The sequence below is a fragment of the Triticum dicoccoides genome, chromosome 2B (genome assembly GCF_002162155.2).
Source record: "Triticum dicoccoides isolate Atlit2015 ecotype Zavitan chromosome 2B, WEW_v2.0, whole genome shotgun sequence".
Lineage (NCBI taxonomy): Eukaryota > Viridiplantae > Streptophyta > Magnoliopsida > Poales > Poaceae > Triticum > Triticum dicoccoides.
Window position 1 is genome coordinate 63,228,264 of NC_041383.1, and position 17,031 is coordinate 63,245,294.

At 51.4% G+C, this 17,031-nt stretch overlaps 1 protein-coding gene and 1 pseudogene across 1 annotated transcript; one reads left to right on the plus strand and one right to left on the minus strand.

Moving 5' to 3' along the window:
• Positions 1-5,586: 5,586 nt before the first annotated feature.
• On the minus strand, positions 5,587-8,073 carry LOC119360470 (annotated as a pseudogene).
• Positions 8,074-9,936: 1,863 nt separating this feature from the next.
• LOC119362160 (cytochrome P450 99A2-like) lies at positions 9,937-11,835 on the plus strand. The gene is made up of 2 exons (XM_037627359.1): positions 9,937-10,845; positions 11,018-11,835. The coding sequence occupies exons 1-2, from the start codon at positions 9,967-9,969 to the stop codon at positions 11,651-11,653; spliced, it is 1,515 nt and encodes a 504-aa protein (XP_037483256.1). The 5' UTR covers positions 9,937-9,966; the 3' UTR covers positions 11,654-11,835.
• The last annotated feature ends 5,196 nt before the right edge of the window (positions 11,836-17,031 follow it).

Sequence of the window (17,031 nt, forward strand, 5' to 3'; positions counted from 1 at the left end):
TCCGCGCCTCGTGATCTGCCTTGATGGCCTGAGTGGCCGCCTGCGAGTGGCCAGGGAAGAAGTCTGCCAAGACAAAAAAGAAGCAAGTCAGAATCAGGAGTCGTCCGACCCACAGTCGGCGTCTCAAAGAAAGTAAAGAAACTCACCGTCGACGATGTCCTCAATCTCATGGAAGCCGAAAGTCAGCTGCGCCTCCTTGTCGGTCCAGGAGGAGCGCTCGCTCTCGAACTCGGCCAGGAGCGCAGCCTCTTTCTTCTCTGCCTCCTCCTGCGCCTTCTTGAGCAGCTCCTTTTGCTCCGCCAGCTGCGCGGCTAGCAGATCACGCTCCGCGGCAAGCTTGCCGCACTCCTCCCCCTTGGCACGCAAGGCGGTGTTGGCCTCGCCCAGCTGGTGCTGAAGAGTGGCGTTGGCCTCTGAAGAATAAAAAAGAAAGACGTTAAGTCATCAACAAAGAAAGTCGCTGAGAAGATACGGCCCGACTGCTCAACAGTCGGCCCGAATCTCAGGGACTACAGCCCGCGGGTGCGCCAGCGCACCCCCGCAAAGAAGAAGGAAGACTCACTCTGACTCTCTGACAAGTCGGCAGTCCGCTTGCTCAGCTCCTCAACATTGCGGTTGAAGGCAGTGACGCGGAGGTTGTGGTACTCCTGCAATAAGAATTGTTAGACGAAGATAAGTATCGGAACTCGCCAGAAGGAGTTCTGAGCCGCCTGCTCAGCAGCTGGCCCGAAACTCGGGGACTACACCTAGTGGGTGCGCTGGCGCGCCCCCACAGAGAAGAACAAAGAAAAGCAAAGTCAAAAATGAAGCATACCCGGACGACTACTCGCGACGCCAGATGCGCCTTGGTGCAGCTCTGGATGGCGTCGCCCTCGGCTCGTAGCTTCGCCTGAATGTCCAGAAGCGCCTGGCTCAGCGGGCCCGTGCTGCCTCCTCGCACCCACCCAATAGGCGCGGCGCTCGTCGCCTCGGCGTCTGGGATGGCCGAGCTGGCGGCACCGGTCTCCAACGGGCGTGGCACCGAAGTCGCCTTCTCAAGACGGCGGCGCACTAGCGAGGTGACCTGAAGGAGCAGCCTCGCCTCGGACTCATCCGCAGTTGGCGGCGCCGGCGGGCCCGCCGGCTGTTTACCTCGCGCGCTCACAGACGGCGGCGGAGGCGGCGGAGGTGGTGCGGCCGTGTCTGACATGGAGGCCTCGCCGCCCTGGCTCTCCATGATAGGGTGCTCGCCGCCGACTTCCCCAGTCTGCCCCGTGAACTCCGGGGATGGCGGCGCGGAGTTCAGCGGAACGACAAGCAGCGCCGATTGGCGGCGCGCCGCCTCCTCAGCTCGCCGCATTGCCGCCACGGCGGCTTCGGCCTCGTCCAGCTTCCTCTGGGCTGAGGCAGCCGCCTTCTCGGCCTCCGCCTTCTCCAGACGGGCGGCTTCGTCCTCGTCGCGCTTCTCCCGCGCGTTCCGCTCCATCGCCTCCCGAAGGTCGGCGGCGGGATCAATCCACTGAGTACTGGCAGAAGTCTCCGCCGACCCCATGACGGAGGCGGCGGCGACCCTCTCGAAGGTGAGGGGAGCCCTGAGGCAAAGAAAGCATGTAAAAGATTTGGACAAAAATCCACCAAGAGCAAAACAAGTCAAGAGCGGAGGCACTTATGCAGAGACCAGCGGCGGCTTCTTCACTTCCTTACGGAAGCGACTGGCCTTCGCGAGTGCCTCTCCCCGCTTGGTCGCGGCGGCCGCCACCTTGAACTTCTTCGACCGGCCGCCAAGCAAGCTCGGCCTGGCCCGGCGCCTCTTCGCGCCGCCTTGACCATCCAAGCCAGCGGAGGAGCCTGTGCCTGGATGGCCAACCCTCGGTTGGCGGCGCGGGACGACTTTCCCCTTGGTGTTGTCATCAGGCCAGTTGGCAAACGTGGCCGACGGCCTAAAGCCTCCTCCTCCTCCTCCTCCTCCTCCTCCTTCGGCGTCGGCCTCCATCGCCGCGGCCCCCAAGTCCAGGTCGTTGATGTCGCTCTCTGCTCGATTGGGGACGAACTGGCGGGCCGAGCCCATGGTGCCGGCTGTAGGCTGGATGAGGGGGTTCTGACTCAAGAAAAACCAAAAAGATTAGAAGTCGGATTCGGCTGCAAAGAAGACAAAAGAAGAAGAAAGACGACTTACGACAAGCGGGAGGTTGGCGCATGAGTACGGCTCCTTGCCGAACTGCCAAGTCGCCGCGAGGTTATAGTTTGAGATATAGTTCACCATGTCCGCCACCTCCGCGTGGGGCATGTCCTTGGAGCAGAGCCGGCTCGGAACCCGGTGGCCGCTCATCTGACAGATCAGATGAGGTCGGCCTTGGAGCGGGAGGACTCAGCGCGCCATGAAGGCGGCCAGCAAGTCGGACCCGGTCAAGCCCTCCGACTGCGTTAGAACTCGGTGTCGCGAGACAGCGGCGGCACCAGCGGGAGTCAGCGTCTTGACCCGGTGGGACCAGTTGGGGAGCCTCCCAGCCGGTGCGCCGGCTTTGAAAGGCGGCAGGTTGACCCAGTCGCCGTCTGCGGCGACGTTCTTCACATAGAAGTAAGAACGTGCCACATCTTCACCGACTTGATCAGCGGGATGGCGGGAAACGGATTGTCGGTCACTGACCTCCGCATCGCGATGAAGGCGCCGCACTGGGCCGGCACGCCGGCGACGTGCGTGCCGAGCTTTGACTGAAAGAACTCTCCCCACAGTTCCATTATGGGGAGAACACCGAGGAAGCTTTCGCACAAGGTGGCGAAGGCAGCCAGCAGCACCACCGTGTTCGGGGTGAGGTGGTGTGGCTGGAGCCCGTGGAACTCCAAGAAGGAGCGGAAGAAGCGGCTCGTCGGCAGCCCCAGGCCGCGCATGAGGTGCGAGCGGAATACGACCCGCTCGCCCTCCTCCGGCGCCGGCGATATTTTCCTCTACGGCGCGGCACGGGCTCGCACTAGGTCCCCGCCGGGGAGGTGACGCGTCTTGCGGAGGAACTCGATGATGTCGTCGTCCACCTCGGAGCCGTCCCACACGCCGGAGCGCACGGCAGCAGGTGCGGTGGCGGAGGAAGATCTCATCGTCGCAAGCGTGGCGTAGCTCGGTGCGGCGGCGGCGAGAGGAAGAAGAAGCAAGAAGGAAGCAAGGGGAGTAGGGGAGATGGGCGCGCGTGCTTCGCCGCTCCCTTCCTCCCGCCTACTTATAGGCTCATAGGGCTGAGAAGCCGATGGGGCGGGCGTGGGATTAACTGCGCCCCGGCCCCCACGCCCCCCACGATTTACTACATGCAGTAACTGCGTGCAGTTACGGCGTGGGAAACCCAACCGTCCGCACGGCCGCAGCAAATTCGCTCGCATGCCGAGGCACGGTAGTGGCGGGCCCCGCCCGAGGTCCTGTCCTGTCGCGTGCGTGGGTGGGCAGACTGACCCCACCACGTGGCACCACGCAACGGACCCGCAACGGGGGGCTGCCCGGAAGCTTATCAGGCACGCCGCCTGGACCCCGCCGCGACGTTCAAACCCCCTAAGAGGCAAGACGGCCTTCTGCGAGTCCGACTCCAGCTAGTCGGCCTGGAGGAAGACGGCGAGCAAGGCCGAGATTCCACCCCCGGAGAGATGAAACTGTTGAGGCTCCCCGGCGCGTCTCCCACGGTGCCTCACCAGCTTCAGGGACTATTGTCGGAGTAATGGGCCACGGGTAGGCTAACCCGAGTCCCAGAACCTTTCAAAGCATCGGGGCAGACTGCGCCCCTCAAGACCCCACGATGAAGAGCCGCCTCCTGGGAGTCGGCAGGAACTGTCCCTCACGGCCGAGTTCCAGGGACGACTTCGAATTAAGCCGACTCTTGGCTGACGACTTCGAGATGAGCCGACTCTCGGCTGGCGACTCCAAGATAAGACGACTATGGGAGTCGGCCCGCGACTCCAACCACCTCCTTCCTTCGCCACGATGGACGGGGCGGAGTACGGCCGCAGCGTGGCCGTCTCTACCCCACTTACGAGGGGCTGGCATGGCTACAGTGCGCCGTATCGCTGGAGATCTCCATCGTGGCGCGGCACTGTTGCCATGCCTGCCCTGACCTCAGCCCCCGTGGGCGGCGCACTTTGCCCACAACGGCCTACCTGTACGACCCGGAGATGGAGGGACCGCCCGTCAGCGGGAGAACAGAAGACAGCGAGAGCGCCCCGAAGACGGACCCGTGGGAGTCGGCCCCCTGGAGTCGGCCGGCCCCTCCCACGGGCCCCGCACGCCATTAACCAGACAAGACGGGGAATGGCGACAGTGATCGTCCGCCAGACGGCGGCAGTGTTGCCATGACCCCATGACCAAGCCAGCGTCATCAGAAGCACCGCTACAGTACCAGGCCTGTCAGCAGGGCCCGCTAGCCGGCGGGCCCCAGTAGTCGGTGGAGAAGACGGCGGCTTGAGAGACAGACGGCTAGGACCCGCGCCCAGCCGGATTACAATTATAAGCCCCCCGGGGCACCCATGAAAGGGGGATAGCTTCTCTAGGATTAGACCCGATCATATAGGAAGGAAGGAGCTAGCCTTGCCCTCTCCTACCTCCAGAAAACAGCTCTAGCAGCAACCTTGTATTCACTTTGCCGTAGTGATCATGCGGAGACCCCGCAGTGCAGCAGTAGGGGTGTTATCTCCTCGGAGAGCCGTGAAGCTGGGTAAGATCCGCCGGCGTGCATGTCTTCGCCTCATCCCGCTTTCGGGCACCGGCAACGTTCTACTCGCTCCCACCATGATAAGTTATCCGTTGGCATATGTCGTACCCAACCCCCGACAGCGCTCCTCCGCATAAGCCGTGCTCGGGGACACAGTGCTATCCATACTATGCTACTAGCTAGCCAGGGGCGAGGCATGATTAGGTAAGGCCAGGGGGCTACTTCAGTGTATTCGACACTCCATGGTGCTACCGGAAACCTGTGAGCGGCCGTCATGCCCCGGGAAATAGCCCGGTATGAAGAAGGTTTTTCTCAGCCCCTATAGCTAATTTTGTAGCACACATGTATCGTTGTGATGTTTTAAAATGAACATGTACTCCCTTCGTCCTATAATGTAACACGTTTTTCTGACACTAAACAAGTTGGCACAACGCTTCCAATCAATCTTGCTCATTTGGTCTGCCCGGTCAAATCAGCGATCATGCCCCCCTTATTCTAGCGGGGGAACATACGTCATTCCCAGCGTGGAGCGCCTTTGTTTTCGTATTGAACTCCGCTAGGAAGAAAAAGTTGTAAATGACCAAGAGCCAATCCGAATTGATCTTGTAACAGATCCGCAACCGAACGAATACATTTGATTAGTGCCATATTCTATGGTTATGATTTTAGCAGATATGTCATTTGATTCCGTCGAAAATATATTTTACGGTATAGGCGCTTATGACCTCCCCCTCTATGCCTTGCGGTCACGGGGGAAAAGAAATTGCAGTCGCCAAATCCATTTACCGCGCACATTACTTAGCACAACTAGGAAAATAAGATAAGATAAAGATAAGCAAGACTAAAAAAAATATTCATCGGAATAGCGTGTCAAAAAACGAATATTATGAGACGGGGCGAGCATCATGGTGCGTGCATGGTCTCAGGTGGTCGCGACATAAAAAATGAAGTCGTTCGACATGGTGTGCCGCTGCTTAAGAATGGGGTTGTCCTCGAAGAAGTTGACAGGCTTGAGGTCGAAGCTGGATGACACGGTGGGCATGATGGGGAAGTCCTCCTGCCCTCCTGGCACGAGATACATTGGACCCTCAGTGTGTACCACATCACCAGGTCCGATTGGACAGTCCTTGCGTACCCACGTACGCAATTCAGACGGCTAACATTTCTTTTGGACTATCCCTCGCAAAAGAAAAACATTTCTTGGACTATCAATACACCACCTCTCTCAAAAATTTAAAAGGTTTTTTTAGTCCAAACATACTTGTTTTATTACAATAGCGTTCATAGGAATACAACTTAAATTTGGGGGGGTTATGAGCCACACATGGTGTCCCAAACCCAGACCAAAAGCATGTTTGGCAAGGCTGTGAGCCTCTTGACTAGACTCTCGACCATCGAAGATGAAGGTACATTGCTGAAACTGCGCAGAAGTAGCCATAATCTCCTTTACAATGCTAGCATACATCCCCCCGGTGCCTTGAATAATATCACGAACCACTCCCTGGCAATCAGACGCTATGATGACATGTGAAATAGCAAGGTCATGTGCCGGAGCAAGTGCCTCACGACAAGCAAGAGCTTCGAGAGTTGTTGGGTCTGTAACTCCATAGCATCTAATGGCCGAAGATCCCATGTATGTTCCTTCCGAATTCCTGCAGACAGCACTAAAAGCTCCTTCGTTCCCTGACCTGGCCACAACCCCGCCCACTCTGATCTTGACCATCCCGCTAGGTGGTGGAATCCACTTAGGTTTGGATCGGATCGGAGTAGCAGTGTACATGACTGTAGGCTTTTCCGGCTTGCACTCTTCAAGCTCATGTAGATATTTCATGATGAAACTGTGCGTTTGTTGTGGGCTTCGAAATATATTTTCATGAAGAGCTTTCGCTTAGAGTGCCATACTGCCCATAAGCTGATCAAGGCCTGGTTGAACTCTGTAGATGGTAGAATTTCCGTTTGCTCGAAAACCCATTAGCTCGAAAAATTTAAAAGGTAAGTTGTGTCTTTTACCACCAATTAATGTCCCACATCGGATCCAATTCCAAAGCAACCCTGGTTAGTCCTATTTTTTACATACGCTAGGTCAACCCGTCTTGCAGCGTCCGATTGGGTCCGTGTGGACAGAAAACATGACCCAACTTGTCCACACAAACGTACGGATGTCCATTTTATTTCGCCGCGGCCCATTTTCTGCCCAAATTTTGGTCATATTTATGTCCGCATGGACACGTCACAGACGCCCGCAACGCTCTCCCTATCCTCTCCTGGCCTGCCCGTCTGCGGCACAACGGCTATTGTTTCCCCTCCCTCTCCACACTCCACACCACGGCCTCGTTGCCCTCGCCGCCGCCACCCAGTTCCGGCCGCCTCACCGCTGCCATAGTTGTTTCCACCGACCTCACCGCCGCCACTGCATCCACCGACACCCACTCTTGCCGGCGTTTGTGGCCGCTCCTCACCGCTGCCGGAGCATGAGAAGGCGCGCCTACCCAGGGTCGCCGGCTCCGCCACTGCCTCCACGGTCACCCAATTTCATCAAGAAATGCGTGATTGGACAACTCATATTTCAACTTTAAAAGGATTTGGTTAAGCATATGTAGACTCGCGTAGAAAACCAATAAATGTATCGCTTCTTTTTCTTTAATGTATTTGGCACAATTTTAAATTTATTTGGTTATAAACTATGTGATTCACTTAGGGGTTTGTAGTGAAGCAGAACTACACAAACGTACCTTTCCGACCAAGTAGCCAACTTTTCTCCCCTTTGCTATGGTACACGAACGGCCCGCCGGCCCATTCTTCGCTCTTGTATTAGATTGCCATCCAAATCCGCTGGACAGAAAATGACCAAGATAAGCTGATTTTCACCTTGGATATGTGCTTCTCATAATAGTGTCCCAAAACCCAAAAGTTGATTAAAAAAGACATTTCACCTGATTATTGGTGAATGAGCCCCGCTTTTGGGGTGGGTCCTCGGGTCCAGCAAACTGCCAGCGGTGCCTGCGGACGACCTTGTAGCCCACTGGGTTCCGACGCGTGTCTCCTTGGTCTGGTTGATGATGTGGAACTCAGCTGTCTTGTAGAACTTCAGACAGACACGTGTGTCCTTCTCCGTGCTCGCGACGTGGTGTGTGGCCTTGAGGTAGCTCCTACAAAGGGACTCACCAGGAGCCGTCTCATGGCGGGCCATCTCAACTCGCATGAAGGAGTTGTTGGCATCGTCGACGTCCATGCCGAGGCGGAAGGTGACATAGTGGTTGTGGATGACGCCGATGACATTCTTGAAGAGCATGTGTCGTGCATCTCCTTTTTCCGCCGGGCATGGCTCGATCGTGTGGGAGTAGGGCATGCCCTTCAACATCAGGATCGCGCTGAGCCTGGCCTGAAACCATTGAGACAAGAAGGTCATATGACCCTGAACTTCCCTAAAATAGAATGGTCAAATCATGTTCATATTCTTAACTTTCTTATGTTTAGAAGCAATTAAATATATTCCCGCAGTTGTTCTTTCGGTTCTATCTGGGTACTTTGATCTGGTGAGCCTTGATATTTTTACCTTGCACCCATGAGAGAATCTCGATCGACAGCGGCCAGCAGACAGATGAACCACACTGTGCTCTGATTTCTTTATAAAACCCCCCATGTATTAATTAATAATGAGGTTATTGCAATCATTAGTTACAACATAGGCCACGCCACGCGGGGCAAAAAACTATTAAAGAACACCATCGGACATACTATCAAATCACGTGAGCCATTCCATTGGCAAGCCGATTAACTTTGGAAGTCTTGAAATCCTGGACCAACCTAGAAATACTCGACGCTTTTTTCTTCAGATCTGATCTGCCAATGTTTTCATTTGCAAGGAAAGAAATCACAAAAGAACAGCCAGTCTTCAAAATAATAGCCCGGCAAGGCAAGCCCGAAGCTCCGTTTCATTAACACGGGAACACCGTCTAATGAAAAATCCATGAAGAGATGATGACCTCTTCGGAAGAGTTTCTAGCAATAACACTCGTGCTGGCAGCGCACAAGTTCTCCATGAAACTGGCGTCGACATTGATCGCGACATAATCAGCAGGGGGTCTACCAGACCACATAATCTCTTAACGGAGCATAGTTGGCCACATAATCAGCATGATTGGTGGGTGGGTTTATGCTCTGCTTTTTTGTGAGCGTGACAAAATTTGAATTTGTTGTACGTTTTGGGGTGAAAGATGGCCACCCATCAATGCGGCCATCCGCGCCACCAGCGTCACTTTCGCCCGGATACTCCCTTATCAAAAGCATGCAAGCTGGCAAACGCAACGCAACAACATCATCGTCAGCCTCCAATCGTTATCCCTTTCCTACTTATACTATTGCGACACATGTTTTTTGGGCTTATCTATTTTTTATCCAAGATTCTCCCCCGAAGCAAGACGAAAGTAGTACTGTTAATGGTTCCTTTCTTTGAGAGGGAAAAACAGTCAGTTCTGAAAATATCCCGATTCTTTACTACTACTAGTCGTGATTACTTTTGGACTAGCCACAGTGAGAGTAATTTTAGCAGTAACATCTAGTCCAACTTAGCATACTTGTTTATGTGATAATGAGTTAATGAGGAGAGAGGTAGTTTGAGTAATTTAGCTAGTTACTGTAACATCACATATCACAATGCAATATGACTCTATAACCTAATAAATTAAGCTTTGCATGACACCTTATATGTTACTACCCAATATGCAGGTAGTAACATAGTCTAAGGATATGTGTATTACTAGTGTATGTTACTCTTCATTTGACTAGTCTTAGGCTGGTCATAGTGGGGAGTAACTTAGACTAGTAATATGCATATGTTATTAGACTATGTTACTACCTTTATAGTTCATAGTATGATAGATTAGTATCATAGATGGTCTCATTTATTGACATGCATGACACATAGTAGTATCATATTTATTATGTTACGGTATCTACCTATGTTACTATAACCATCTCTCTCTTCTTTAATTGCTTGCCACATAAGCATGTTTGCGAGTCCCAAGTGCATGATACTACTTATGTTACTCCCACTATGGCCAGCCTTATCAACAAGCCCAAGCTAATTAAGGTGGATGAACTTTTAATTAATTAAATAGGACAAAACAATGAGAAAAATATATTCAAATGGATGTGTGTATATGCAAGCCACTGGTGCTTAGCCACTTGATATAACCTTGATTAATTTTTTAAATCATATGGAGTATATATACCACCGGATCGGCGGTTGACGAACTCCATCCAACTCCAACCTCTCCCAGTTTGCAGCAAAACCATCGTCATGGAGCTAAGCGGAGCCACCCTCTTCTTCGTTTCTCTCATCTCAGTGTTGAGTCTACTTTCCTTGCTTAGCCGCAAAGCAGCACCAAGTTCCAAGCGGCGGCCTCCCGGCCCGTGGTGTCTGCCCTTGATCGGAAATCTCCATCAGATCCTCACGTCAAAGCTGCCCGTCGTCCTCCGGGACCTGGCCAAGAAGCACGGGCCGGTGATGCGCCTCCGGCTGGGCCAGGTTGACGCCGCGGTGGTCTCCTCGCCGGCGGCGGCGCGGGAGGTTCTCCGGGACAAGGATCTTACATTCGCGTCGCGGCCGAGCATCCTCATGTCGGAGATCAGCCTCTACGGGAACCTCGACGTCGCCTTCGCGCCGTATGGCGCGTACTGGCGGACGCTGCGCAAGATCTGCGCGGCGGAGCCCCTGAGCGAGCGGAAGGTCAGGCAGTTTTCGCCGGTGAGGGACAAGGAGACCATGTCCCTCGTCAGCAACGTTGGCGAAGCAAGCAGGGGCGGCGAGCCGGTCAACCTCCGCAGGCTGCTCGTGCTGTGCTCGAATTCGATAACCGGCAAGACGGCGTTCGGGGAGATGTGCAGCTCGGAGCTCCAGGAGCAGTTTCTGTCGGTGATGGACGAGGTGCTGAAGCTCGGCACGGGGCTCTGCGTCGGGGACCTCTTCCCGTCGCTGTGGTTCGTCGACGTGATCACCGGGCTGAGAGGCCGGCTATGGCGAGCTCGCCGGCAGCAGGACAAGGTCCTGGACAAGATCATCTCTCAATCCGAGGTGAGGCGAGGTGATCACGTTCTGAACTCTTTGCTTAGGATCAGAGACAAGAGGGAGATTGACTCCATCCCGATGGAACTGGATAACGTCAAGGCAATCATCATGGTAATTAAGAGATTGAATTTTTCTACTCCCTCCGTTCCAAAATAAGTGTCTTAAGCTTAGTACAAATTTGTACTAGAGCTAGTATAAAGTTGAGACACTTATTTTGGGACGGAGGGAGTACTAGTTTACTATTCCATTGTCTTTGCTTATGCATGTCGTCTACTTTGTGTAGGATATGTTCACGGCCGGGACAGAGACGACATCGTCAGCTGCCGAGTGGGTCATGTCGGACCTCATGAAGAACCCGGAGGTGATGATGAAGGCGCAGGCTGAGGTGCGACGGACGTTCGACAATAAGAGCTCTCAAGACCATGAGGGACACATAGTGGAGCTACACTACACCAAGATGGTGATCAAGGAGAGCATGCGGCTAAATCCAGTGCTGCCGCTGCTGGTTCCCCGTGTCTGCCGAGAGACCTGTGATGTCGGCGGGTTTGAGATCATGGAGGGTACTAGGGTTATGGTGAATACCTGGGCATTGGGTAGGGACCCCGAGTACTGGCATGAGCCTGAGGAGTTCAGGCCGGAGCGGTTCGAGGATGGCACGGCGACCTACAAAGGCTCGCGGTTTGACTACTTGCCGTTCGGAAGCGGAAGGAGAATCTGCCCGGGTGATACATTTGGGGTTGCCGTGTTGGAGCTCATGGTGGCACGACTTCTCTACTACTTTGACTGGAGCCTGCCTGCCGGAGTGAAGCCAAGTGAGTTGGACATGGAAATGATCGTTGCATTAACCTCAAGGAGGAAGAACCAGCTGCACCTAGTGGCGACATCGTATAACGGTATAGGTCATACAGATGCTAATTGAATTTATTTATTTTTGGCAAGGGAGATGTTAATTGAACTTAACTTAGGTACGTCGTAGGGAATGATAATGGTTGAATTTATTTGGAGGAAACCGAGCACTAGAAAATGCCTGTGTATTGTAATGGAAGAAAAAGTATCTCGTATCCAATCCATTTTAATATCTAAAAATTGCACGATTAAGAACAGCCGCCTCGAGCCACGCTGCTGCTCCTTTATTCCCCTATTATAGAATGAGAGTGAAGTCTAAAATAAATTCTAAGATTGTAGAGGCCGGCGTAAATGAACCCTCATTTTCAAATCTCTGAAGTTTGTACTCCGTATTTACATATCCCAGCCAATCCAAACATTGTATGAGTAAATTTTTGTTTGATGTGATAGGAAAGGTGCGATCCCAGCCGGGATTTCAAGTGTCACTTACTACGTGGGCCCATTTGTCATGTGCATCTCCTTCCGCATTATGTTCCTCACAAATTTACTCCCAAGCGATCCACCCGCACAGTGCCAAGCACCGGCTGATCGATGGCAGCCCAGACGAGCTCCTCAGCAGTTCCCAAATAAAAAAACTGGCGGTTAGGCATGTCGCAGTAGTACGCTAGTCCCGATGGTGGTCGCCACATTGTCGCGCACGTCCCCTGTACCCGCGGTGGTCACCACGTCGGTGAACATGAGCCGCTCCACGCTTCACAACACTGCTCTTGTAATCGACGAGGAATGTCGACAAGTCAAACCTCACGGCTGAGTAGTCCCGCCGCCACACCTGTTGGCCTCTGATCTTGATCACCACTGCCTCCAATGCAATGTATCAACTCGCCTATTACTTCCGGGTGCGAGCAACATGCGCGAGTTGCCGAGCTGGCTCAGTTTTTCTTTTGATGCGATGCCATGAGGACAACACGCTTTAGTGATCTATAAACACTCTTATATTTCTTTACAGAGGAAGTACAAAACATATGGTTGATTCTCTAGGACACACGATCAAGACGAATGTGAGCCGAGGAGGAAGAGGAGCGCCTAAAGCAGTGCAGAGGAGAGTGGCAAACAGAGGACGACCTTCTTGCTGAAGCACATCAATCATTGGGAAATTTGCACATGTCCGTGGCAGAAGCATAAACCACACAAGCAAAAGAGGCCTGATAGTTTCTTCAAGGATTGGCCTAGGAAAATCACAAGCAAACGAGGTGACCACATGCATGGGGCTGGACCGCTGGACCCTAGACAACTACTGCTGCGGCAGGGCAGGAGGTTGCCAGGCGTGTGGACATGACGGACGTAGGCGATCCCGTGCTTGCATGACCGCATCAAGTAGCGCGCCCTGGTGGAGATAGCTAGGACACAAAACTAGTTCTCTATAGCTACCAGAGAAGCGAGTTCCCGGACATGATTATGTTTTCCCGGTGTCCCAAATATATCGAGGGTTAAGATAGACCGGGATCAAAGGGATCAGGGTATAGAGTTCAGGAAGTTAGAGGTGAGGGTTCAGTTGCGTCGGCCTATACAATTTCAGAGTTTATTTCAGACTTCACTCTATGGAATGATGATCACAATCACAAAACTGGTGCACACGAAATCTATCGATGCCTCGCCTTACTTTTTTTTGTTTTTTATTTATAAAACTAGGATGACCGCCGGCCTCTGGATCTAGTCGATGCATCCGGCCATTTTATTAATTATTCTCAAAAAATTACAAACTAATACATCAGTCAGTCTGAAGCCAACTACTTGGCAACATTTGTCGCTACTCCTATCTACTTGATGAAGGGGTGCCGAAAGTCCGAGCCGAATACCAAACAGACCTTGCACCAAAGTCTAACATCTAAAGCCGGAGGCCCTAACCAAGCCGCATTGTCGGGTCTGGGGCACTCACCGGTCTGCCGCATTCTCAAAGACCGTCGCCGTCGTCTTCCACCGATCCATCTTCAGAGCAGAAACTGACTGATAACCCACAAGTATAGGGGATCACAACAGTTTTCGAGGGTACAATATTCAACCCATATTTATTGATTCGACACAAGGGGAGTCAAAGAATATTCTCAAGTATTAGCAGCTGAGTTGTCAATTCAACCACACCTGAAAGACTTAATATATGTAGCAAAGTATGCAACAGCAAAGTAGTATGGAAGTAACGGTAATGGTGGCAAAAGTAATAGTAGTAGTTTTGTAGCAATCGTAACAGTGGCAACGGAAAAGTAACTTAGCAAAGATCAATATGAAACAAGCTCGTAGGCAATGGATCAATGATGGATAATTATGTCGAAAACTAAGAAATATTAAGGCCTCCTTTTAATAGAGTACTGGACCAAAGCATTAACACTTAGTGGATACATGAACTCCTCAAACTACGGTCATTACCGGGAAGTGTCTCAACTATTGTCACTTCGGAGTTGCCGGATCATAACACATAGTAGGTGACTATAACTTGCAAGATTGGATCAAAAACACACATATATTCATGAAAACATAATAGTTTCATATCTGAAATCATGGCACTCGGGCCCTAGTGACAAGCGTTAAACATAGCCAAGTCATAGCAACATCAATCTTATAACATAATGGATACTAGGGATCAAACCCTAACAAAACTAACTCGATTACATGGTAAATCTCATCCAACCCATCATTGTCCAGCAAGCCTACGATGGGATTACTCACGCACGGCGGTGAGCAGCATGAAATTGGTGATGGAGGATGGTTGATAATGACGATGGCGACGGATTCCCTTCTCCGGAGCCCCGAACGGACTCTAGATCTGCCCTCCGAGGAAGAACTGGGCTTGGCGGCGGCTCTGTATCATAAAACGCGATGAATCCTTCTCTCTGATTTTTTTCTCCCCGAACATGAATATATGAAGTTGGAGTTGAGGTCAGTAGAGGTCCAGGGGGCCAACAAGGGGGGTGGGCGCGCCCCCACCCTTGTGGCCAGGGTGTGGGGCCCCTTTGGTTGATTCTTTCGCCAATATTTTTCATTTATTCCAAAAGTTATCTCCGTGAAGTTTTAGCTCATTCCGAGTACTTTTATTTCTGCACAAAAATAACACCATGGCAATTCTGCTGAAAACAGCGTCAGTCCGGGTTAGTTCCATTCAAATCATGCAAATTAGAGTCCAAAACAAGGGCAAACGAGTTTAGAGAAGTTGATACGAGCAATTCAGTTGATAAACTGAAAGTGATAAAGAAGAACTTTTTACAAACTCTTTTTGATCTTGTTGTTGCAAATATGTAAAGCCAGCATTCAAGTTTTCAACAAAGATTATGAACTAACCACATTCACAATAACATTTAGGTCTCACATTTACTCATATCAATGGCATAATCAACTAGCGAGTAATAATAATAAATCTCGAATGACAACACTTTCTCAAAACAATCATGACATGATATAAAAAGATGGTATCTCGCTAGCCCTTTCTGAGACCACAAAACATAAATGCAGAGCACCCATGAAGATCAAGGACTGACTAGACATTGTAATTCATGGTGAAAAATATCCAGTCATAGTCATACTCAATATCAATTAATAACAATGCATATAAATGACGGTGGTGCTCTCTAACTATTGCTTTTTATAAGAGGATGATGACTCAGCAAGAAAAGTAAATAGATAGGCCCTTCGTAGCGGGAAGCAGGGATTTGCAGAGGTGCCAGAGCTCGAGTTTTTGAAACAGAGATAAATAATATTTTGAGCGGTATGCTTTCATTGTCAATATAACAACCAAGAGATCTCGGTATCTTCCATGTTACATACATTATAGGCGGTTCTCAAACAGAATGGTAAATTTTATACTCCCCCACCACCATCAATCACATTCACGGCTAATCCGAAACAACGAGTACCGTCCAACTAACAACAATCCTGGGGGAGTTTTGTTTGCAAATATTTTGATTTGATTTGAGCATGGGACTGGGCATCCCAATTACCAGCCATTTTCTCATGAATGATGAGCGGAGTCCACTCAACGTGAGAATAACCCACCCAGCATGGAAGATATAGACAACCCTAGTTGCTACATGAGCAATTCGAGCATACAAAACATAATTTCATTTGAAGATTTAGAGTTTGGCACATGCAAATTTACTTGGAACGGCAGGTAAATACCGCATATAGGTAGGTATGGTGGACTCATATGGAACAACTTTGGGGTTTATAGAAGTGGATGCACAAGCAGTATTCCCGCTTAGTACAAGTGAAGGCTAGAAAGAGACTGGTAAGCAACCAACTAAAGAATGACAACAGTCATGAACATGCATTGAGATTAAGCAACAATGAGTGCAAGCATGAGTAGGATATAATTCACCATGAACATAAATATCGTGGAGGCTATGTTGAATTTTTTTTCAACTACATGCGTGAACATGTGCCAAGTCAAGCCACTCGAATCGTTCATAGGAGGATACCATCCTATCATACTACATCACAACTGAGGGAGTCCTGGATTAGGGGGTGTCCGGATAGCCAGACTACCATCATCAGCCGAACTATCATCGGCCGGACTATCATCATCGACCGGACTCCAAGACTAAGAAGATACAAGATTGAAGACTTCGTCCCGTGTCCGGATGGGACTTTCCTTGGCGTGGAAGGCAAGCTTGGCGATACGGATACGTAGATCTCCTACCATTGTAACCGACTCTATGTAACCCTAGCCCTCTCCGGTGTCTATATAAACCGGATGGCTCTAGTCCGTAGAACAACAACAACAACCATTACAATCATACCATAGGCTAGCTTCTAGGGTTTAGCCTCCTTGATCTCGTGGTAGATCCACTCTTGTAAACATCCACAATATCAATATCAATCAAGCAGGACGTAGGGTTTTACCTCCATCAAGAGGGCCCGAACCTGGGTAAAACATCGTGTCCCTTGTCTCCTGTTACCATCCGCCTAGACGCACAGTTCGGGACCCTCTACCCGAGATCCGCCGGTTTTGACACCGACATTGGTGCTTTCATTGAGAGTTCCTCTATGTCGTCACCGATAGGCTTGATGGCCTCTTCAATCGACAACGACGCAGTCCTGGGTGAGACTTTTCTCCCCGGACAGATCTTTGTATTCGGCGGCTTCGCACTGCGGGCCAACTCACTTGGCCATCTGGAGCAGATCGAAAGCTACGCCCCTGGCCGTCAGGTCAGGTTTGGAAGCTTAAACTTCACGGCCGATATCCGCAGGGACTTGATCTTTGATGGATCTGAGCCACAGCCGAGCGTGCCGTGCTGTCACGATGGGCACGACCTAACTCTGCCGCCGGACAGCACCTTGGAGGCCGCACACGAATCCGCTCCGACCCATAGTCCGGAGCCGATCGCTCAGATCGAGGACGGATGGCTGGACACCGCCTCGGGAGCTGCAACTTCTACGGCGATGGAGCCGGACACTTACCCTGTA

Excerpts from the sequence above, each read along its gene's own strand:
- LOC119362160 (XM_037627359.1), top strand. The coding sequence starts at position 9,967 with ATGGAGCTAAGCGGAGCCACCCTCTTCTTCGTTTCTCTCATCTCAGTG. Across the intron at positions 10,846-11,017 it reads ACGTCAAGGCAATCATCATG|GATATGTTCACGGCCGGGAC; the intron begins GTAATTAAGAGA and ends TACTTTGTGTAG.